The sequence below is a fragment of the Mycteria americana genome, chromosome 1 (assembly GCF_035582795.1).
Source record: "Mycteria americana isolate JAX WOST 10 ecotype Jacksonville Zoo and Gardens chromosome 1, USCA_MyAme_1.0, whole genome shotgun sequence".
Taxonomy (NCBI): Eukaryota; Metazoa; Chordata; class Aves; order Ciconiiformes; family Ciconiidae; genus Mycteria; species Mycteria americana.
Genome location: NC_134365.1, coordinates 163010604 through 163033823, shown reverse-complemented (window position 1 = coordinate 163033823; position 23220 = coordinate 163010604). Strand labels below are relative to the sequence as shown.

The window sequence follows — 23220 nt, the reverse complement described above, 5'->3', positions numbered from 1 at the left end:
CCACCCCAGAAATAAAAATTGGAGTTTTTATTTACACCTTAGTGAAAGTGGTGCTTTGGCTACAGGCCTGAGACAGCATTGTGCAGCCTGATCTCTCTTACTCTGAGCACTATGTTCCTTCTTCAAGTAACTTCTTTGGGCTGCAGTTAACAGAGGTGAGTGTTTGCAATAATCCCAGTTATGAATATTTATATTCATAAATATATTCATTCAAAGGAACAGAAGGGCTACTTGCTTATAACTGGAGATTGGGATGTGTTATCTATACCTCCATCTTCTCATCTACTTCTGAACCCCTTCTTTGTGTTCGACATGTGAGATGGGCAAATGGGAAAGACGGGGTATGCTTCACTCCTTCCACGCTATGTTCAACCAACAAGGGGAGTAGACAGTCAGGAGTCCACCTTACTGGTATTCTTAAGCTAAAAGTCTTTGCCCTTACGTGCTTAAGTTATGCACTTCCAGACTATGAATGATTTATCCCATCCCAAAAAAATCTTGTGTCAAATATGTGCACCAGTAAACTCAATTAAAGTAATTACTGCTTAATAATAGTAGTGATTGTGAAAAGAGATTAAAGAGTAATGGGACAGGATCAGAAAATGAGGCCTAGTGTATTTAGACTCTTGAGGGAACTATGAAGATCTTAATACGTGGGGCAGAAGAGACAGAATAATGGTAGACAAAAATACTCTTAACAAATGCAAAATGACACTTGATCAGCATAAGGGAGCTTGAGGCGCCCGTACTCTGAACTGAGGGCTCTGACTTGTGTTCAACTGATGGAAAGAGCTGTGCTAGTTCAAAACATAAACGTGGCTTCCCCAGCTGTATTCTCCACCCCCCTACCAGAGCCTTGTAAAGAAGGCAGCAAGAACAAGCACGTGTGGCTTTGCTTCACCTGCTGAAGGTGCAGTTTTATAGCTGGGCTGAGCCGCTTGAAGCGTAGGCTGCTGCTTACGGAGCAAGTGCTTGGCCCCAGCCTGTACTTTCCTATCTATCACTTGCAGTGCAAGTCATCTGACTTCCCACAGGCAGTGGTTATAGGGAGATAAAATAATGTTTAAAAATAAAACGTGTATACATATATATTTTTGCAGGGATCATTTCCCACTGGCTTAAGTTTCTAAACCCGCTCACTTCTGGGTAGATGAATGCCAGCACCAGAGCGAGGAAAGCAATGGGAATGTGTAGCTGGAAGCCAGAATGGGGACTTTCTCCTTCCGTGACTCTGTACCGCAAGATTCACAGTTGATTGCTTCAGCCCAGGTTAGGGTGCTTGAGGTTAAGGCATGCATTGCTGTAGAGTCAGTAACCTCTGCCGGAGGAGGGGGGCAGATGGGGCAGAAGACCATAACCTCTGAACTGGAGTTCTCCACAGTTTATCACACCAAGCCTTGATTTTAATAACTGTGAGAAGAGACCAAAAAGTAATTATCGGCCGAAAGCTCTGCCCTATACAAAGCTGTGCCATCTGAGATATCAGTCTCTAATAACGAATGGATAATCAGCTGTTTCTTAACTGCTGTCAGGATTTGCTGAGGATTTTGAGGGTGTTTTTGAAATGGGGCAATGCTCCATTTTCACAAAAATTAGGACACTTATCTCTGCGTTGCAGTTGGCATGTGAAGTCTATCTGCTATCGCACCTATCAGATAGGCGCACATGCGTGCACACAAAACACACATTGGGTAACATTATTTAAGAGGAAGAAAGCAGTGGGAGATAACTTGACAAAAAGTGTTACTAGTGGTTGAATGTACCTGAAAGCAAGGTGGTACACCTTTGAAAGGGCTTCCTTGAGATGAGCTGACCCTTTCAAATTCAGAAAGCAGTAAGTGGCATTTGTAGTTGCAGGCTGTCACCACTTTCACACTTACCTTTTTTAATTGCTTTTATTCAGTGGAAAGTACCAAGCATGTCATTATTAGAGATCTGTGAACTAAGTGTAATTATTCAGATTGGAAATGTGTTTTTATTTAAGGAGAGAGAAGCTGGTCTGCGCTGCAGCAGGATTAATCTCTGCAGTCAGTATTCTGTAAGCAGCTTATGGAGGTAAACATTACATGTGTCTTTGCCAGCGTGGCTAAATATTGCCAGCTGTCTTAACCCTTTTTAAAGATAAATGAGCTGTAATTGGATTTCTGTACTCAATAATTTTAAACAAGGGCTATTAGAAGAAGCAGTAATTGCTATGAAGAAACTGCACAATAGGCATATTATTATGAGACGTATCTCTCTGAGTGATTTAGTATTTGTCTATCAGAATCAGGGTAGCAGATCAGAGAGAAACGTGCTTTGATGTGGTAATTCCCATTATTCTTATTATGTGTGAGGAAACAGAAATGGTAATGAAGTTTGGGTTGAGTTGGCGGGGGGGGGTGGGGGGTGATGCTACTGAGAGTTACTTTGTACCAACATTGTGAACTTTTAAAAATTAAATTGAAAGAAGAGGAAAGATAAACTGATTACTGTCTTTTATATTTCTACAAAACCTTTAAAAATAAAAACAGACACTATTTTTGTCTGCAATAATATACTTTTAAAAAATAAAATAATTTAAAATTTCAATCAGAAATTGTTTCTCCATACAGCCAGTTTCTCTAGGAGGGAGGTAGATATTAAGAGTGGAAAACTTGTTTGTTTCAATAGAATTTTAACCACTCTGTTGGTAATCTTTGCTTCATGCCTGTTGCAAAATATTAAAAAGTTAAAACTGAAACCAAATGGGGAGAGCAAATTGTGATGTAGCCCACAGTATTTAATTTGCTTGGTGTTGTTGCCAAAGGCCATCAAGTGTTTTTTGGGAAGCACAGATAAGAGTACTTAAATAGTAAAATCTTAAGTTTTCAAATGAAGGGATATTTTTATTTCACCAGTTTGTGTTGAACAAGTAAAACACAAGTTTATTTAGCTTCTGAGGTATTTGTGTTTTGTTGACACTAGCATTTAAGCTTTTATGTATGAAGCACAGAAATCACTAAAAATGTTTAGCCATTTTTCCCAAGTTGATGTAGTGTTAATTGGTTGTTATATTTGTGTTTGTTGCCATCCTAAACACCCTAAAAAAGAGTTTTTTCAAATTCATATTTTAATTCCTTGTTTTCTTACCACCACTGCTTGATTACAGTTTTTCTCAGAGGGAGCACTGCTTGATTCTGTCTCACAGATTTTAGGATAGCTCACTGTTATGTTCTCCGTGACTGGTCATTTGCTTGCATTTTCTTTCTTTATTATTCTCTGCAAAGCCTTATCATTAGTTTGTCCACTTTCATTCTGCTCATAACAAAAATTCCTTGATTTAAGTTTTTTAACTTAGTCACTTTGATCTTTTTGATTGAAAGAATACTTTTTCTTTTTGAGGAAAAGGAATTACAGCTCATCTTTTATCCTACTGGTGTTGGTGGTTGGAAAAGTGATAAATAAAATACCAAGTGTTTTGCACCAAGGAGAGGACAGTTCTTTATGGATCCCAATAAGAAAGGCACAAACACTTGAAAGGCAGCTAACTATTCATGAATAGCCAAGAAAAGCCGATAGCAAGTTATGAAATCTTACGTCTCTTCCAATGCTGGGAACCCTGAGATGTTACAGCATTGGCTGGACCTCTGGTCAGGGACAGCATATGGCGCAGATCCCATCCATGGTGAGGTTCACCAGCTCTGAGATCATTGGTGTTCCTCCAGGGTCTTGTTCACTATACAGATTCATCAGTCACTGACAGAATCAAGCCAGGAGTAAGGACTTCGCTTTTAAGACTCCCTCGGACAATATACTCTCTTATTCTTATCTCATTAATAAAGCTGCAATCCCAGAACTGTTGCATATAATAATTCACATGAATGAGACAATACACTATACGTATACTTAAGGTTAAATGTGCATTGACCACACATTGAGTAATTATGTATTAACTGTGCATACATTGATTAATTATACCATTGATTAGATTCACCTTGATTAAGCAGCAGTCACACAGTATCCAGGATACAGAGGCATCCAGCTCAATTAGTGGTTATGTGGATCACTAACTTCTCACAGAACAGTCGTCCACTGCTGGCTACTACAGTAGATAAATCATTATTGGTAAGGTTACTTACCAATGTTTGCAATTGCAAACATTCTGATTCCAAGTACTGCTGATTTTCTGATTTCTTAATGGATTGAAGAAGTATTGCTGTTCTAAGCAAAGGTCACTTAACTAAAGTAAAATTTCCTTTACAGTTCTGAGGTGCTCTGCAGTTCTTGGTGCATCTTATTGGTACGCCCTGACATTCTTCCCCTCCCACTTGGTTACTACTGTCGTCGTCCCGTGTGTGTAAGAGTCCTGTTGTGAGCAGTTGCGTTATATTGTCAGATTAGATGGAGCATAAATCATAGTTCTTATTTGATTAGACCTTTGTTTGAGGTGCTGACAAAGTTGGATAAAACTGAGACAAGTGAGTAGCAAAAACTTCTTCCACCAACGTGTCTGTGGCCAGTGAGCCGCACTTGTTTCCTGTTTTTGTTTGTGACTAGGAAGTGGCACCTTGTGAAAGAGTATTAGAATTGGATTTCTGAGAAGTAATTTCAGAATTAAGCTCCATCTTTATGGCTTGCTAGTCACAGCTATTTTGACAGAGGATATAATAAAGATTGCTCAGTCTTAGAAGAACTGATTAAAGACAAATACTACTATTTTTTTTTTCTTTTTTTTTAAGTTGTGAAGACCTTATCTAGGCCATATGACAATGAGTCTTCATCTGTAGTTAAAATACGTTATGATACTAACTCTTTATTGATATCTGTTCCAATAATCTTTTTTATGGACATTTTTTAATTAGAATTCTGATCATTAATCATTTAATTTCAGCAGGAATTTGCAAGTTGCAGCACAAGAAGCACCGCAAAGGAATATATGATGGCAGTGGTGCTTGACTGCTTGAATAGAGATGCCACCAGTAAGTGCCTCCACAGCACCAGCAACCACACTATTAGAAAGGCAAGGCTGTAGCCAGGGGAATTAATTTTTCCAAGTTCAGCTTCCACAGGCAGCGGAGGAAATGTAAAGAGACCGTTTATGGAGGCAGTAAAATCAGTCCAGACAACAGGAGGCATTTCCCTGACCCTAGGCTCTCCATCTGTGGTGGTCCTGTTGTGTTAAGAGTTACTGTCGTATACAAATAGGAGTCTAAGGAGTGGCTGGGGGGGGAACCCTCCCATTGAGTCATGAGGTTCAGACAGGACCCCCTTGCTTTCTAAACTCCTTCTCAGAAAGGAGTCTAGGTGCGGCTAGGTCCAGTCTTAGTCTCAGACTTGGTCAACGGTTTATTTTCTAAGGACTGTGTGTATAGCCGCTTATGAGAACCAGAGCCCTCTCAGGGCTTTCACTAAGGCGACAGCATTAATTTACAACGTTATAAGTCCGGTCGTGTCCAGTGTACTGAACTTCATGATTACGGATTCACTAATAACGCGCTTACACTCCCAGTCTAGTCGTGTTGCATGAACTATCACGACCACACATAAAGAGTCTGGTCGTGTTCAATGAGAACTACCATGGCTAGATCAGTGAAGAGTGCAGCTTATTAGAGCAACAGACACACAGATTCTTTAGATTACTGGTGATAAATTCACTGTCTGCAAAGCACGTGCAAATACCAAGAATATGAGTAACACTGCTGGCTACAAACGCATTAAAAGATAATAAAGCGACTCTATAGAGATTTCTAAGTTTCCCAGGGAGGCACTTGGTATAACCAAGTGCTCGACTCTTACCCAAAGGCGTCCCAATGGGGGGGAAGAGAGGCTCAGCCCGTCGACTGATCCCAAACGTCAGAGTGGTACACGATGGTGTCTTCCCTAACATTCTCTTTCTCTTAAACCATTTTATACTATCTTTCACCTTTCGGGTGGAGCTTGAGTGACTCTAGTCATACATACCTTTGTTTAGGATTCGTGTAAAGTTTTCTCGCTTCTCTTTTAAAGGTATAAGCTAGGAAAATTCAGAGCGCAAGCTCAGTGAGGGGTGGTCGCACCTTGGAGGCGGGTAGCTTTTGGGATGGAGGTGTGTTTTGGTATTAAAATGATGTTATAATGAGCAAAGTTCACCAAAAGGACAGCATTTTGTCAAAAACGCGGCAGGCTGTTGGCCCAGGGTAGTAAATATGCAGCTTATCAGTTCCATGATACCTTCAAGTTCCCATATTATTACAGAGCCTGGCCGCGGTATCTCCACACCGCTCCACCCTGCGAGCAGTACCTCTTAGAGTCAGCACACCAAGTTCCCCTGGCGTTACCAACACCTAAGGTTGCAGGCCTAGGGAGCTTCCATGGAATGGATTCCTTGCATGTCAGCCGCATTCCACCTGGGAAGCTTCTTCAATGCTGTGCCTTACCTAACAGTGTGAATATAAGTTCTAATTTCTAAGTCACCTCAGCAATTATCCCACAGGTCCTCAGCTAGTTGCTCTCAGCCATGAGCTTGGCCTCTGTAGGTTTGCCTAGCTGTGGACAGCTCTCCCTGTGCTCCTGGGTGTGCAGGGACTCCTCATGGCCAAGGGCACGGGATGTGTATGCTAGCTGAATGGCTGGAACGGTGCAGCAGAAAAGCAAGGAGTGGTGAAGAGATGGCCTGGCTGTGTCCAGAACTGGAAGCTGCTTGTTTTGCAGTCACCCCTGGTGTTTGTGGTCACTAGTTCTGCTTACCAGTGGTGATATCCAAGCATGCTAGTTTCAGAGATTCTGCTCTAGCTTGTGGGTTAAGAGGAGTTAAAGACAAAAGATCCTTCATTTAATGAAATGAATCTGTTATGCCAGTAAATTCGGATGGCTTGATTTTTTTTCTTCTTCTTTTCTTCTTTTTTCTTCTTTTTTCTTCTTTTTTCTTCTTTTTTCTTCTTTTTTCTTCCTTTTTCTTCCTTTTTCTTCCTTTTTCTTCTTTTTTCTTCTTTTTTCTTCTTTTTTCTTCTTTTTTCTTCTTTTTTCTTCTTTTTTCTTCTTTTTTCTTCTTTTTTCTTCTTCTTTTCTTCTTCTTTTCTTCTTCTTTTCTTCTTCTTTTCTTCTTCTTTTCTTACCTCCTTTCAAAAGAACTGAGATACTTTCTTCCAGGTCACATTTTTAATAGTGACATACAATGTGTTATCTTCTTGCAGGCCTCTTTCTAGATGTCCTGTCTGATCATTTATGTCATTTTTTGTCTAGAACAAAGCCACTAGGAGAGATCATGAGACATTGTTAAGTATTGGGAATATATATGTATGTGAAACTTTGCCCTCTAGCCCTCTTTTAGCATAAATAACATTACTATGTATCTGTCCTAATAGCTAGCCTTGGCACATTTGAAATAGTTGGTTTGTGCTCATCTGAGTAAAGGAGTAAGATTCTGATGGGTGTTTGGGTGTTTCGAATAGCTGGCATTGTGGATACACTGTATTTATTTTTTGAAGGCCAAAAAAAAAGAATTGTCCTGGAATTGCCTTTATAGTCTGGTAACTTGTCAAAAGTCTTCAGTTGTCTCTTTTTGTCAAAAATGCCTCACACGTGCAGCTGGCAGGGGTGCTTCATCTCTTCCTGTCCAACTGGGGACAATGATCTGTCACTGTTACTTCTAGACAGAACTACTGTAAGTTTCCATACTTGGTAGCTGTGATATTAAGGTTTCATCAAGTTCTTAGCCAGCTTAGTATCGGCAGCTGCCTGATAAAACACTATCTGGCTGCTTTGTAGGCTAGTAAGCTGAGAATAATCAGTTTTCAGCATCTCTATATTTAAAGTAGGCTGCTTCGGAGTGCATTCTGCTAACTAACCACAACTTCCCTCGAAAGTTACATGCCACAGGAAGGATGAAACTGCTAAGTCTAGCTTATTAGAGGGAGGAACATAGCTCTCCTTGTGCAGGGTATAAGACAGTGTATACTTTTCCAAAGGAGATAGGATAACCACAAATGCTGCTGCCTTCAGAACAGGTGCAAAACTTGCTTTTTTAGTTTAGCCCTTTGCACAACATCTGTCACAACTGAGGAAAAGAAAAGAGGAAGAGGAGAAACTCATATTTTTGCACTGAGGAAAAATGAATGCAGCTTTTTGGAAAGAAGTCTAGGCCATGTCTTGACCTTTCTTTATTTTAGGAGGATGCTAACGACAGCATTTTGATGAGAGCTTAAGGAGCTTTATAGAGGACAACAGTAGAAGATTTTAAAGTTATATCATTTGCTAGTTTTACTGCAAGGCCATTGAGTTTCATGTTGCTTTCTTCTCTAACTTAAAGTTTTGACCAAATTTGTTTAGTCGTAGAAGGATGCAGGTTGAAAGGAGCCTCTGGAAATCATCTTGTCCAACCCTGGTAGTGCCAATTTAATCAGGGCTGTGTCCGGTCAAGTTTTGAGTATCTCTAAGGGTAGAGATTTCACAGCCTTTCTGTGCAACCTTTCCCATCCTCTGACTAACTTCATGGTGAAAGAATGCTTCTTAATGTTTAACTGTTCCTTGCTGCAACTTGTGCTCATTACTGTGTGTTGCCATCTTTTCTGTACCCCTCCCCATTAGGCAGTTGAAGGCAGCAATAACATCTCCTCTCAGTCTTCCCTCTCCAGGCTGAACCATCTCAGCTCTCTCACCCTCTCCTCCAGTAGCATGTGCTGCAGCCCCTTCATCATTTTTGGTGGCCTTCTGCTGGACTTGCTCCAGCATGTCAGTATCTTCCTTGTACTGGGAAGCCCAAAACTGGGTACAGTACTCCAGGTATGATCTCACAAGCACTGAATGGAAGGGAAAGATCGTTTCCCTCAATGTTCTTTCTAGCATGGTCCCGTACATGTTTGGCCATGAGGTCACACTACTGACTCCTCTTGAACTTGTTGTCCACTGGGAGCCCAGACCTTTTTTGCCAAGCTGCTTTCTAACCAGGCAATGCCCAGCCTGCAGTGTTGTGTGGGATTATTCCATCTCAGGTGCAGGACTTTGCATTTGACTCACTGAACTTCATGAGGTTCCTGTGAGCCCATTTTTCCAGCCCATTGAGGTCCTGTTCTTCTTTATTTAATGCATCTGAGCAAGGTTATCCAAATTTGGCAGTCAGGGGGCAAGATCCCAGTTTTGAGACTTACCTGTATGCTACTGTGGTAGGAAAAGTAGATCAGTACGCTGTTGATGTCCCTGCGTATAGAGATACCATGTTCTCTTCTGCCACCCAGCTCGAACACAGTTGGATTTCCATTCTTTCTTTGCACTTGCCTTCTTTCCTTCCTCTGTAATTTACATGAAGTGGTGAACAGCTTTGATCTGGCTGTTCACAGGAGAAAAGACTAGATGACTTGAAGGAAGGGCATTTGATGCAGGTCTATAAAATCACAAGTAATGTGGACAGGGTAAACAGGGAGTCGCTATGTTCACTCATTTCTAATACAAGAAGCAGAGGACTTCAAATGAAACTAACAGGTGTCACAAGCGAAAGAAAATGGCTCCACACACCATGGGTAGTTAGACTGTGGAACTTCTTGCTGCAGGATGCTGCAGGCACAGACATTTTATTTGAGTTCAAAAAGGGACCAGACAGGCTGATGGAAGAAAAATTGATTGAGGACTGTCATGTGCAAAGGTGAGACATCTCCCTGAGGAAGTCCAAAGTTAGACATTGCAGGAAGCCGAGAGAGTATTCCAAGGAGAAAAAAATTGAGGAAATATGTCTGAGCATTTACTACACAAACAGCAATTCCCCTGTTTTTCTTCAGAAAAGGGTTGCAGCTTGGCTGAGTTCATTTTGTACCATAGCCTTAGTCTGCAGGGTGCAGCTTAGCCAAGACTGTATTAAGAAATATTTCACTGGGATGAATTTGATGTTTTTCTAGTGATTCTTGGTGTCCGTTGACCTTGTCTGTATTGAGCCAGCACAGTGGGATACTGCTAAGATACAAACCTTAGTTTGTCTTGAGTTCTTCCCCTGCTCTGTACCACAGACATGGAAACAGAAGAGACAGAGCATGTCGCTGCTTTTCAGTTCCTCCAAAACTGGTTGCAAAGGCAAAGCTTCTCTTCTCCTTCTCTTCAGCTGCACCCTATTTATTTTTCTTATGTTGCAGGCTGTTTCATTGTTCTGAAACTCAAAAGCTTTCAGGTAAGCAAGGAACGAATAGACTCCAGGAAAACAATGTTAGTCTTTAATGCAACATCTGTTTAAAAAAAAACCCAAAACACAAACCCCTCCATTTTTCTCTTCATACTAATGAGCTTGCTGGTTTAAGAGGAGTCATTAACCACCTTCAGGAATCGTGTTATTTGTGGTAGTATGTTTACCACTTCGGACAGTTGCTGTTACTGTCTTTTGCTAGGAGATGACCATGTTGCTGACAGGTTCCTCATCTGCATAGCTTTCAGGGCCACAAGAATGATGAGGGAACCCATCTGAGCACTTGTAATAGTAGTCCTTAGTTTTGCATTCTCAGCGAAAGAAAAGGTGAAGGCACTAAATGCTCTTTTGCTGAAAATTTGTGTCTGTGTTGGGATTTTTCACATGATGCACCTTCACTTGGTCGTGTGTTCAAAAACAGGTGTCTATACAACTTTCTTTTCTGGACTTGGACAGAGACAGCCAAAATGTACCATTTAAGCCCCATCATCATTTTTATTTCCATGTGCTTTGTCACATTCCCTTCCAGATAGATTTCAGAGAGATGTCAGCAGTGGGCACATAGTCTAGTTGGAGTCCTCTTAGCAACTGCCCTAGCCCTACACTCCAAAGTGTAGAGTTAAAAGATATTTTATCATTTTATCATGAACACAGGTTTTAAGATCCTTACTGGACTTCACCCTCTAAATAGAGACCCAGTTTCTCTGAAGAACTTCAGTCAGATCCTCATAATGAGCAAGCCATTTGAACCTGCTGCTATTTGTCAGCTGCTTTATTTATATGTGAAAAGGGTGAGTGAGCTCCAGATCCGCATGACCATTTCCCAGCCTTTCATGTAGAAGGGAACATTTCCCAGAATGTATCAAAAGCTTTTGCCAAAGCAAAAGCTCATTTTCTTTTGCAAAGCTCATACTGCTTCAGCCACATGTTGCATGGCGTGGCATGCTCATGTCTTTTAAGTCGGACACGTGTGTTATATACTCAGTGCTGGAGAGGAAAAGAGATACCAGGTATGGCTTTACCCCCTTTATTCATGTCTGTGCGGCATGCAGGAGCAGAGAGACCTGAGGTGTGCCACTACAGGTAACTACTATCATAAAAGTACTCCAACAAACAGTACTGGGGGAAGAGTACCAGCAGGATGAATGGATAAGGGCATCTTGAAGAAAACGAGTTGTTTGAGAACAGCTGTAAGTTTCCAATATTACTGCTCTCCCTTGCTCCCATGCAGCAGCTTGTTACCATCTCCCCAGTGGTGGCTACCAGCCCCACAGCACAGCTGGTAGAAGAAATAGGACAGATGCTCCCTAACCGACTTTAATGCAGTGTCCCAGGCCAACTGAAACCACCACTGCTACTTTTGGCAGTTTCAGATAAGCACACAGAGAAGCTGCTCCTCATTGATAGGAGCGTGCATGAGCTGTAAGTGCGTGCTGACAAGTAGTGAGGGGAAGCAGTGGGATCAGCTGCCACAGCTATAAATTGTCACTGTCTGTGTGTCTGTGCCTTTAGGACTCTTGTCAGGAAGCTGAGCTTATCTTAGCTTTTAAAGGTTTTTATTTTATTGGTTTCTTCAGCATTTGAGAAATATTAAAATCAGGAGGAAAAAATAGCTTTTCTCAAACCCGTATCTAACTGGACCAACACTCTAAGGCTTACTAGAGTAAAAGTGGTATTTTGACGTAAAGTTAGCTGTTTGAGAATGTTGATGGGATTTAAAAACCAAGTCTAAATTTGTAAATAACAGAATTGCTAATGTGAGAAAATGGGGATAGAGAAAGATTTTCAGTACAGATCTTCACTTTGTTTCCACTTAGAAGAGAACAGATATCTGCATTATGTGGTGCTGTAAGATATATTTGAGCTATATTTTACAGACAAATATAAAAAAGACTTATTGCCTTTAAGGTTTTATAATCACACTTAGATGAAATGGATATCAAAAATAAAAAAAACATACATTAGTAGAATAAAATGAGCTTGTACTGGTGTGATGTTAATAATACATATATTTTATTTCTACAACTTCTCGTTATTCATGGGTGGTCTGTCTGTGGTTTTATCAGGTTATCATCTGCTTACTCCAACAGGAACAAATTCTTAAATAATATTTTAAAATAGTTTATTAAAAAAGCTGACGAGAACAGAACTGCTATAGCATACAGAATTAAGTAGAACTTCTCCTGTAAAAATTATTTTTCTTACTCCATTTTCCTGTAGCTGCATAGTGTCTTTTGTAATTAGAAACTCAACTTTGACAATCTAAGTGGTATGAAATATAGGGTCTTTTGCATCTTCTTTCCTATAAGAAAGTAATTGTTAATTTAATGTTTCCGTACTGCTGTTCAGATCTGACCCTTCCATGTTTACAGGTAGGCAGAGGTCAACATGTGAGGAAGGAAGGAATTGCAAAGATGACAAATGTAACTCTGTTTGTTTGACTTCCAGTACAACCTCAATGCCGGAGAGATACAGCTGCAATAAATAACATTTATTCTGACATCTGGCATAGCTTTTACCAGTAATTATCAGGCACTCTTTAATTTTCCTTTTCCATCACAACCTTGTGGTGCAATTACCAAGTTGTGTTGGCAGGTGAAAGCATATTAATAAGATAGAAGACAAAAGAAAAGACATGGGGGCCAGGAGAAAAGTAGGGAAGGAAACTGACACATGACGGAAAGGCACGACAGCAGGAACCCGGGGCTTGCATCCTGGATACTCAACTGGTATTGAGCTGATTCCAGCAGGATGTGTTTAAGTCATTTGGTCTCTTTGCTGGCCCAATTTCAGTGTGCCCAAAGGGATTCCAGACGCACTGTGTGAAGGTGTGATGGGAAGGCTTGTTCTTTCCCAGCCGATCCTGCTGTTCTCATTTATTGATCTCTGAGGTAAACAGCACTTAAAAGGAGGTGGCCATCTCACACCATCAGAATTAACCCATTAAATTACTTTTTGGTGACTTCAACTGTGAACGCTTTCTCCGGTTTCTAAAGCATTTGTCTTGTGTCTATGTGTGACTTCAGCAGAAGTTCTGAAGAACCCTGTATCACTACTCTTTTAACTGAAACGGTGCAGTTTTCATATTACAGTCTCTTGCTTCAACTTATTTTTTGTGTTTATAAATAATTTATATACAACTAGGGTAGAGACTCTTTACAATACACACTAGAAAGAAAAGTTCTCCTTTAGGAAAAGGAGTAAAGAGGTAACACACCTTGCAAAGATGAGTGATTTAACATACAGGAGATATTCAGTGTTGGGGAGAACCAAACAGTTCATTAACTTTTCATCTATTACATTTGACAATGTTATCTATGTGAATTGTCCAATAAGACATTCATGCTTCAAATACTATAAAATGCAGTTTCACCTCCAAAGGGCTATAAACTAAGGACTTTGTGATAGTCAAACGTGCACAGAAATTGTCTGGTTTATCTCAAAGTTTGATTCCTTTGCTTGTGTGAACCTCACCAACAAAACCATTGCTGTAATTGGAGCTCAGCAAGAGGTCTTGCAATTTTCAGATATTCTGGTTGTAGTCAGTCTGAATTGTAAGCTATTTTTGTTTAATCCTTTCTCAGACACCCAAACGGTGAATCGAGTCTTTGCTTGAGTTAATAACATCCAGGCATACGTATGTGCAGTATGGAATTTGAACATTCACAATGGTGCATATTTCCTGGAAAAAATAATGAGATCAGTCAAAATGATACAGCTAGGAAATTACAATGCTGAGTTTTCCTGCTGTCCTGTAACAATTCTTTTTCAGTCCAACATCACTCCTTGATTTCCTGACATCCTGAGAAACAGAATCTTACTTAAGCTGCTGTTCACGGAGCACTAAGAGTTTTTTACTGTGGACCCTGGATTTTTAAGCTTGCTCTGCTGCAGTGTACTACAGACTTTATTTTTCAGGTAGCTTTCCATTGGAAGATTTTGCAAGTACCATCATTTGCGTTTCTCCCATGTCGCGTGAGCTTTCTTCGTGATGTGACCTGACAGCGCTTGAAATTGATACACTTACTTGTCGTCTCAGTATTTTCATTACAGTTCTCTTGTATCCTTTGCATGCAAAGAAATAGATGAAAGGATCTAGGCAGCAGTTAAAATTCATCAGAAACACGGTATAATGGAGGGACTTCTGGAAAATTTTCTTTTCAGTGCACGAGGGTTCATTCTGAAGCTTCTTAATCATGTGTTGTATGATTGCAACATGATAAGGGGTAAAGCAGGTGACGAACACTATAATTACAAATATGATTGTATTGATGGCTTTTTTGTTTATCCCCGATTTTTCAGTCAGTGGATTTTCCTTAGCTGTTTGAAAAAGTTTGCAGCTAATTTGAGAATAACAGAATAGTATAATCCCCAGGGGGATAAGGTACCCTACTAAACAGGCAGCAAGAAGTATAAATGGTAGATGTGCTATTTTTTCAAAGTTTGGATATTCCATACACGTAGTCCTTTCATTTTCTTCCTGTGACATGGGTTGTATAAGTAATGGGAAAGTTTGACTAAATACAAGAAACCAGATAAAGACACAAATGCCCTTGGCATATGTAATCCTTCTGATCTTGTATCGGAAGGGGTGGACAACAGCGAAAAACCTGTCAATACTCAAACAGGTCATGAAGTTTACACCTGCGTAGGTGTTGATATAGAACAAGAGAGCGGTTATTCGACATAATGCTTCTCCAAATGGCCAGTGAAATCCCAGGGCGTAGTAGGCTATCCTCGTAGGCAAGGCGATACAGAACAGGAGATCGGAGAAGACGAGATTTGTTGAATAGAGGGTAGTGGAGTTGATCTTCTTTCTGTTTTTAAAGATGACAGTGAGAGCAATGGCGTTTCCAAGCACCCCAAGAATTAAGATGGAGCTGTAGAAGACAGACAGTAGTATCCGTGCTGTATCTTTGTGCTCATACAAGTCACAGGTGGAACTGTTTGTCTGAGAAGCTGTGAAAGTGTCCATTTCTGTAACCACTGTTGTTGCAGGAAGCTCAGTAGACCTAACATGAAAACAAAAACAAATGGGAACATTTTGTAATAAATGTAGATAAGCTTCTTCTACATAACAACGGCCAACCTCTGTTGCAAAAAGCAAGATTGTAAAAAACTGAAATGAAACTTCATTATGGTGAAATACTTTTCAAGCCTCCTTCCAAAAACAAACAAACAAAAAGATGGCTCTTTTTGGCTTTTCTGGTTTAATCCCAATTCTTTTTCTCCTGAAAAGAATCAGACAGAGGCAAAATAATAAACCAGGGATGTAATGGATTTGGAAAGTGAAGTTTATAGATGGTCAGGAGGTGGGAAACTGTTTAAAGCAATCTGAGGGGGAAAAGGATTCTGAAGATACCACATGATAAAGGATCATATGAAGTCCCCCAGGGTCAGACAAGCAGACAAAATCTTTTAAATGTGTTTCAGTTAATTTTTAGGGATATTTTGTTTCTAACAATTCACACTGTGATGGTTTAACTTGTTTAGAGAAACTAAATTTTTTCAGCGTTCTTATATTGGCATTATAATAATTCAACTTGTTTAATACTGGTTTTAAGAATTGGCTTTTGGAATCCAATTCAAATATTGGTATATACTTAAATGTTTAAGACTACTACTTTACTCACTCTTTAGTGGTGCTGCAAAAGAGAGATAACCCAGCTGAAATATTTTACATGTTGTCAATTTAGTAGATTTTAGAAATTGTTTAACCTGCACAGTAAAAAGTAGCATGGAAGGAGCTGCAAAGTGGCAGTGATTTGGGGGACTTAAAAATATAAAAAATATTTTATATTTAATATTTTTAAAAATATTTTTATATTAAAAATATAAAAAATGATCCAGCAGAATTTCAGAAATGGAAGGGACCCCGTCCTGTTGATATTGCTTCCAGTGCAAAATATTTCTTAGGTGAGTTGTTACCTGACAGTTGCAGAGTGTAAGCATAAATGTCAGAAAGGATGGGCCATCTCACATTACTCCTTTAGCAGCTGTTCTGCAAAATGGTGCCTCCTAGAGGCACCATTTATGGATTAAACCAGCAGACAAAACAAGATTGCTTCTGCTTTAATGCAGAATACCATCTGGAGATAAAAGCTGAGTTACAAGTCCCTCTGGTACCTTTAATTAAAATGTCTAGGTTATTTCTGAGGATCTGCCTTTCAACACACAATATGTACAAATGACTGTAGCCAGTTGCACCTTACAAAAGTCTTTCTGGAAAACACCTCTCAGTTTTAAGCTATGCATTTTAGAAAGTATTCATTATCCTTTTATGAACTTGTGAAAGCATTAAAAGATTAGTATCTTCTTTCATGTTTTGAGGAGATTGGCCTACTTATTTCAGGTTGTTCACAATTAATGTACCTGCAACACATACTGTATTATAAGCCAGTCTGATCAGACTTCTGGCTGGGTTAGCAGGGGTGCATAAGGTTTTCTGTAAACAGTAAACTTGTGGATAGTGGGTGATGTGTATTAAAAGACATAAATGAGTTATATTACATATGTTTAAGGAAGATATTTAGTATCCAGGTAGTATATTAAGTCTATGTTTGCTGTGTTGCACAGGCAGTAGGAAAGACAGGTGAGTGATTTCTGACTGGTAGCTGTACAATGTTCTGATTCTTAGATACTCATGAAGTAAGTACCATGTGTCGAGAGGTGGGAATACTGCATTCAGGGTTGGAAGTCAAATCTGAAGTGGGAGTTTTGTGGTTTGAATAAGGAAATTAAACTGGTAAATAGCAATTCCATCTGTAGTACAGATTTAAGAATGTCTGTAATTTTATATTAGTTAATTCCACATTGTTCACAGTATCTTGATTAGTTGATGATTCATTAGTACAGTAGTTATTACCCTGAGGATAGTTCTGGTATACTTTCCTCCTGTTTCATCTTTTCCCTTGTAGAAGCACGTAGGATGGTTCGTGTTTTACGTAAGTGCAACAGGCTGCTTTTTGCAGAAAATGGTGTGGGTTTGTGTAGGCACCTGGATAAGAGTCAGTGAGGTATTTTGTTTTGTTTCTCTTATTTAAATGCTTCTGATTACTCGTTCACACTCCCAGCATGACATCTATCTTCTACTTATCTCTTCCTTGAAATTTAGGTAAAATAATTTCTAAAACATATGTAAGGAAGAATAATCTAAGATTTATGATAAACAGTTCTATTGCAGTAACTAGCTATAGCATATTAACCGCATAATTTTATTTTCACTGTAAAGTTGTAATAGTTTTGGTTCATAAATAATGTGCATAATTGTCACATCCATTCATTTGTCTTTCTATAAATGTTTGTAAAACATAAAATATCTGTAATACAAACACATTGAACGATGGTTGAGGAAAAATTCCATAATTTCAGTGAGGGTTGGGGTTTTTTTTACATCAAGAGTAGAATTTCATAAAATGCATGTTACCTAATTTTGTTCTATGAAGTCAGATCTTTAATGTAATAAATTAATCTAGAACTTGTTGTTGCTCAAAATAGGATGTTCACCCTCGCATAAAACCATGGCTATGTTGGGAGGGAGTCCTAGCTGAGGGAGAGTTTGCGTCTATCCATGGTGCTAGCATGGATGTACATGGGGAGCAGTTCCATGGCAGGACAAACTGGCCACAAACAGATGAGAAGAAAGCTGGAGGACCACAGTTCATGGCCCTTCCAGGGCAGTGTGCACGTCAGCTAAGCTGTGCTCCTTGACAGAGGATGTCAGCCTGCTGTGGGAGTCAGCCCTGGGTGGGGAAAGTGTTCTTTTTGTTCCTCTGTTATCCCCAAAATACTTTAACTGTTAATGTAGGGTGCACATTGTATAATACTCGAGGCGAGTGTTAGTATTTTCTCTATATGTAGGTATGTATGGGCATTTTTGAGCAGTCACCATGGTGTCTAGGTGCTATATTACCTGAATATATTTCATTTAAAAAACCAAACCTCTCGACATACTGTATCTGGTTTGGGGCCCAAAGAGATGATAAAATTGCTACCATCTGACAACTTAATGTGCATCACCTGAGCTATGGTAACTTCTTTGTACATCTGAGCTCTTATTGTTGGATCAACTCCATTCACTTCAGCAGGTATTTCACCTTTTCTTGTCAATCTTGAACAGGGCTGCATTTAAAAAAATACTTTCTTCCTAAAAGTTGTCTAGACTATTAAGTAAAACAAGACTTTTTTTGAGTCCTATTCCTTGTGCCAGGTTGCTGTTTATTTCTTGGCAGCAATCCTTAGTGATCAGCTTAGTATACTTCCAGAGCATACGCCATCCTCCACAGAATGTATCTGAAAAAGCAACAGCAGGCCCATTTTGTGTACTTTTCTCATGTTTTGCATTCCTGGAGCAAAAATGGAGAACGTTCCCTCCTTACTGCTGCAAACCTCAAACTAGCTGGACTTGATTCTTACTGATTTTAATGAGCTGTGTGCCTGAATACCTTATGAGAACACGGCCATTTAATGTCATGAATCCAGATTGAAGCTGGATTTAAAGCTTTTGAATCTACCCTCTAGAATCACTATCAGAATGTTTGCTCTTCTAGGTTGTTGGATTGAATACCCCTCCCCAGTGGCCTTCTGAGTTTATTAACGATAGTATTTTGAAGTATATATTTGAAAAAAAAGATGACATTAATTTGCCAATTTAATATTCTTAGAAAACATTGCCACAATTTTTTGGCATAGAGGTACATGCAAACTTTTAAGGCATAAAGCATTTAAAATTCCTGTCTTTATATTGGTATCGTAAAGAAGGTTGTTCAGGTTTTTACTTTTTCCTGAGTCTGCAGACACACGATGCTTAATAACACAGGCCTGTAAAGTTGTAATGCAAAGAGACTCCTTGCTCGTTTAATGTGACCACCTGTATAATCCAGATTATGTTATCACTTTAGCTATTTGTGTATGGATTCCACTAACTTTTTATTTAAAGCATATTTTCCAAAACACTGTTTGGTCTCGATTTGGAGAACTGAAGAGAAAGCGAGTTAGCCATTTGTACTGCAGTTTCTGGTCAGTCAACTTCCCTGTTAAAAAATGTGGGTGTCTCTTATTTAAATTTCTCTAAAATTAATTTGCAGTTGCTGTTTTTGTTGAGCCTCTTCCCTTTATACAGTCTCATGGTTTTGGCAATTCAAGGTGAACTTCTTAAATGTCTCACCACAAGGCAAAATAGTCCTATGATGTGTGTTCTAACCCCAGCTTAGTCCCGCATAGGTGATGGGTTCCAGATGCCTCTTGGTATCGGTGTACCTGGAAGCGTGCTCACTACGATGTCCCTGCTTTTTCTCCACAGTTGACTAGGTATCCAAGATAGAGTTGTGTAGCATTGCACTGGGAGCTTGTGAAGTTAGTTCACTGTGATCCTGGAGTACTTCTCAGATTTACTTTGTCCTAGGATATCTCCAGTCTAGGGGCATGGCCATTGTTCTCTGCTTCTACCTGGGAGGACCTTACCCCTGGGAGAGTTTAAAATTAATTTTAATATTATGCCCAGGCTTGCAAACAGTGCAGTTTGTTCTTTATTGTTCTCTCACTTGCCATTTTCAAGTCTTAGCATTGTATTTGCTTTCTGACCATCAATGGAAAATGTTTTTCTTTAGCCAATTACTTTGAGATTTGTTAGCTAGCCAGCTTTTAGTCTATTCTGTGTGCTTCCTTGATGTTTGATATCAATAATATCCACTCGGGGAGGAAAATCACAGCACCATGTCAAGCTGCTTACAATATCTAGCATGTCTGAAATCTGTGCAGGTGCCTTTCTAGGCCAATTTTGTAATCTCATCAAAGAAGGTAAGTAAGTTGTTTTAGGAGATTCGTTTTCTGTGTAAAGGTTTGACTGGCATTATTTCTTTGTTTTACATTTATACTGCAGTACGCAAGGGCCCAGCTCAGAGTAGAGTGCCCACTGCAAAAAGTGTTTAATGAACAGAATGGTGGCTCCAGTCTGGAAGTACTATGTAATCCGAAGCCCTAGTTCACAGAGATGTTCATGTATGATGAGCTGTATATGTAGTATCGTAATGTTACATACATTTAACTATTAACAAGCATAGACTTAAGTGATGGGCCTGCAATTGCAGTGTTGCAACCTTACATTACATGGGTTTGGCTTATGTGCAAGCAGTGATACAAAGCTCTCTCTCTCTCTGTATGCTAAATGAGTTTTCTTCTTGTTCTCATCTCCTGCTTTTGCTGAAGGAGCACCATCTGACTTTTCAGCAGAACAGGGAGCATGTAAAAGGCTTAACTGTGTATTGTAATCTAATGTGTGATTTGTCTGTGTCTCTTCATAATTTTCATTCTTTGGAGATGAATCCCTGGTCCATCTGTCCAGTAGCTAATTTAAGAGGGATGCCAATTAAATTCTTGGAAAGGCACGGCAGATCATTAGAAAGATCTCTCCTGGCTCTATACATAGTATCGTTTAGTCACTTTGAGATGGACAATATTTCTTTAAGAAACAGTACTGGGGAATAGTGTTGTTTATGTATGCATAAAGAGTATAAATGATTTCAAAGGAATGGTCAGGAAAGAGACTTCTCTTTCCCTGCAATGCCAGACCTGAGGATTTACTGAGCTTACAGTCCTCTATAGGTGTAAGCTGTGTAAGTCTTACAGAGTTTATAAACAGTAGAAGATGGGAAATATGCAGTGCTGTGGTTATGTAGGTTTCATTTTTTCCTTAATCTCCAAAATTAATTGTTTTCTGTTGACCAGTCATATTTACTGTTTGCATTTCTAATTTACCATACAAGTGATCTTCATGGTAGAGTGTTTTCTCTGTTTGAGAGAAAGGCTTGATTCAACTAAGTTGTGTATGTTAAAAAATGTACATGCTAAGTTGCATAGTAGAATGCTTTGTTAATATAGAAAGAGCACACACCTCAGGTATATATATCTAAGTGTATGTATTCGCAGCTTGGGAACTACACGTGGTTTAATAAAAGCTGAGGCAAGAGACAGGCGTGCCCTAAAGCTTCCTGTTTCTTTCTAATACTTTAACACTCGTACGCTTCTAGAGCATTATGTTAATTTCCCTTTTTTCAAAAGCTCTTGAGTTTTATGTCCTAAATGACAATGAGTAGGCCTAATGACCTGAAGACTGAACCCTCAGGTTGCAACCCACAGCTAATTTTGGTGAGATAGTTATAGGCTAGTGCTTTTACTCTTCCTTGGTATAGACCCAAATTTGTTGGAGTACTAAAGCCAAATTTGTAAGCCACACGTCAGAGAATCCCAAATATGCATTTCATGAATGAAATTGTCTTAATGATGCTTATGAAGAATTATAATATTCTTTAAGTGCTTAACAGAATTTGCAGATGTACAAACTGTGGGATCTTTATGGTCCTGCTTTTATCTATTACTATAGATTTTGCAAAGTTGTATGACAGTTATATTTGGCACTCAAAAATAATAGAAGCTACAATAAGCAAAATGGAAATAAAGAAGTTGAGTTGAAATGCTGCATAACTAGTTAAAGAAAAAGTGGAAGTCATTTGAAGCATACATGTCCTGCTCTTATCTGTTGGATCTTTCTTTCCAAATGTGATCCATCCTATGAAAAGTGTGAGAACTATCTAACATAAATCATCTCTGCCAAAGATGCATGTTAATGTGAAGAGCCGTGCTGATGCTGAGATAATTAACCTCCCTTCAGTTTACTTGCCTAAGTATACTAAATGTAAAAAGGAGAGAGCCTAAAATGTAGCAAATAAATAAAATAAAAACCTGAGCCACTGACTATTACATTCCTGCAAGCAGAAGAATATAAGGGGTCAAATAACAATTTGTATTTTAGTACTAAAAAACATGCACATCTTTTATCTGATTTTTTTTTTTCCTGGGTGATACGAAACCTGTACAGGTACCGTCTTTAATTTTAGGGATTACAACTTCAGAACTCTAGCTTAAATTTGTTATTCACTACATGTATACATACTCCTCAGTCTTTTGAACAGAAAGGGATGAGATTTGAGCTCTTAAAGGCTAATTGCCAGGTAAGTTTTCTGGTCCTTCATCTCTTCAGGAGGAGCCATGAAAATGTTAGACAGACCTCTTGTATTCTGTGCTCAAAGGCATGCATGCTGTCTCTACTTTTTAAGATAAATGATAGTTGAGTTATTGTCTGTTGAACAGTCTATCTTGTTTTGCCTGTATAATAGGAAAAATGGATCCTTTTTAATTGCGAAGATGTATAAAAATCGTATCACTTGTAAGATTCCTTTAGCTTTGTGGCATGAAGATCAGTAATAAGGAGAAAGATGTTTGGTGGTTGCGATTCAGAAAAAGAATTCCTTCTAAAAACTTTGAAACAAATGCATGTCAGACGGTAAAAGAGGAATTAGCTCATAAAACTTTGAATTCTTGAAATATTCTGTTGCAATATTTGATGGGAGAAGAGTGACTGAGGAGTTCTTGAGCTGATAATAAAGGCTGTTTGATAGACAGGGAGCGCATGTGGTAGAGCAAGCTATGCATTCACGACCATAGTACAGATTTGTTTTAAGGCTCTCTCCTACTATTAAAGTATTCCGTGAGGTTCCGTGAATGACTTAAGAACTGCAATGCTTCCCTTACTACTTGTACAGTAGTTATTTCTTGTACAATAGTTATTTCTGCGTTAGTATAATTTAAATTACTATTGCTGAAAAAATTGTCTAAGCTAATGCATTATCAAATGTTTCCCTGTGATTGTCGAAAGGCTGTATTATAAGAAAGGACTTGAAATAACTTGTTGATGCTGTGGGTCAACAGATCCTTTAAATAAAAGTTAACTGGCAACATATTAATATGTGAGCATAAAATATCACAGAATTTCTTCATGAGCCTTGTCTCTCCCATCCAAAGATCATTTATCCTTCCTACCACATGAAAATATTCAGTCCAATGCAAAAAAGAAATAATCTTTCTGGAATTTTTTGCTGTTGTTCAGTGAAAAAGAACTTTAAAAAAGTCAATTCTTTTCTGTACTTACATATCTGTAGCTTCTTGGATCCTCTGAGCAGTTAAGGGCATTAGCAGGGTGGCTTGACTGCGAAAGTTTACCCTTGCACATTGTTTTCAAGAGTGATTACGTGAGTCTCTTGTGGGAGGGGTAGTTTTTT

At 39.0% G+C, this 23220-nt stretch overlaps 2 protein-coding genes across 2 annotated transcripts in view; one reads left to right on the top strand and one right to left on the bottom strand.

Annotated features, from left to right (window-relative positions):
* Positions 1-23220, top strand: part of UBAC2 (UBA domain containing 2) — a 103616-nt gene that overhangs the window by 38018 nt on the left and 42378 nt on the right. The gene's annotated exons all lie outside the window — the stretch shown is intronic.
* LOC142404952 (G-protein coupled receptor 183-like) lies at positions 12108-23183 on the bottom strand. The gene is made up of 2 exons (XM_075491957.1): positions 23091-23183; positions 12108-15117 (listed from the first exon to the last, which is right to left on the bottom strand). Exons 1-2 carry the CDS (start codon positions 23129-23131, stop codon positions 14013-14015), a joined length of 1146 nt encoding a protein of 381 aa, XP_075348072.1. The 5' UTR covers positions 23132-23183; the 3' UTR covers positions 12108-14012.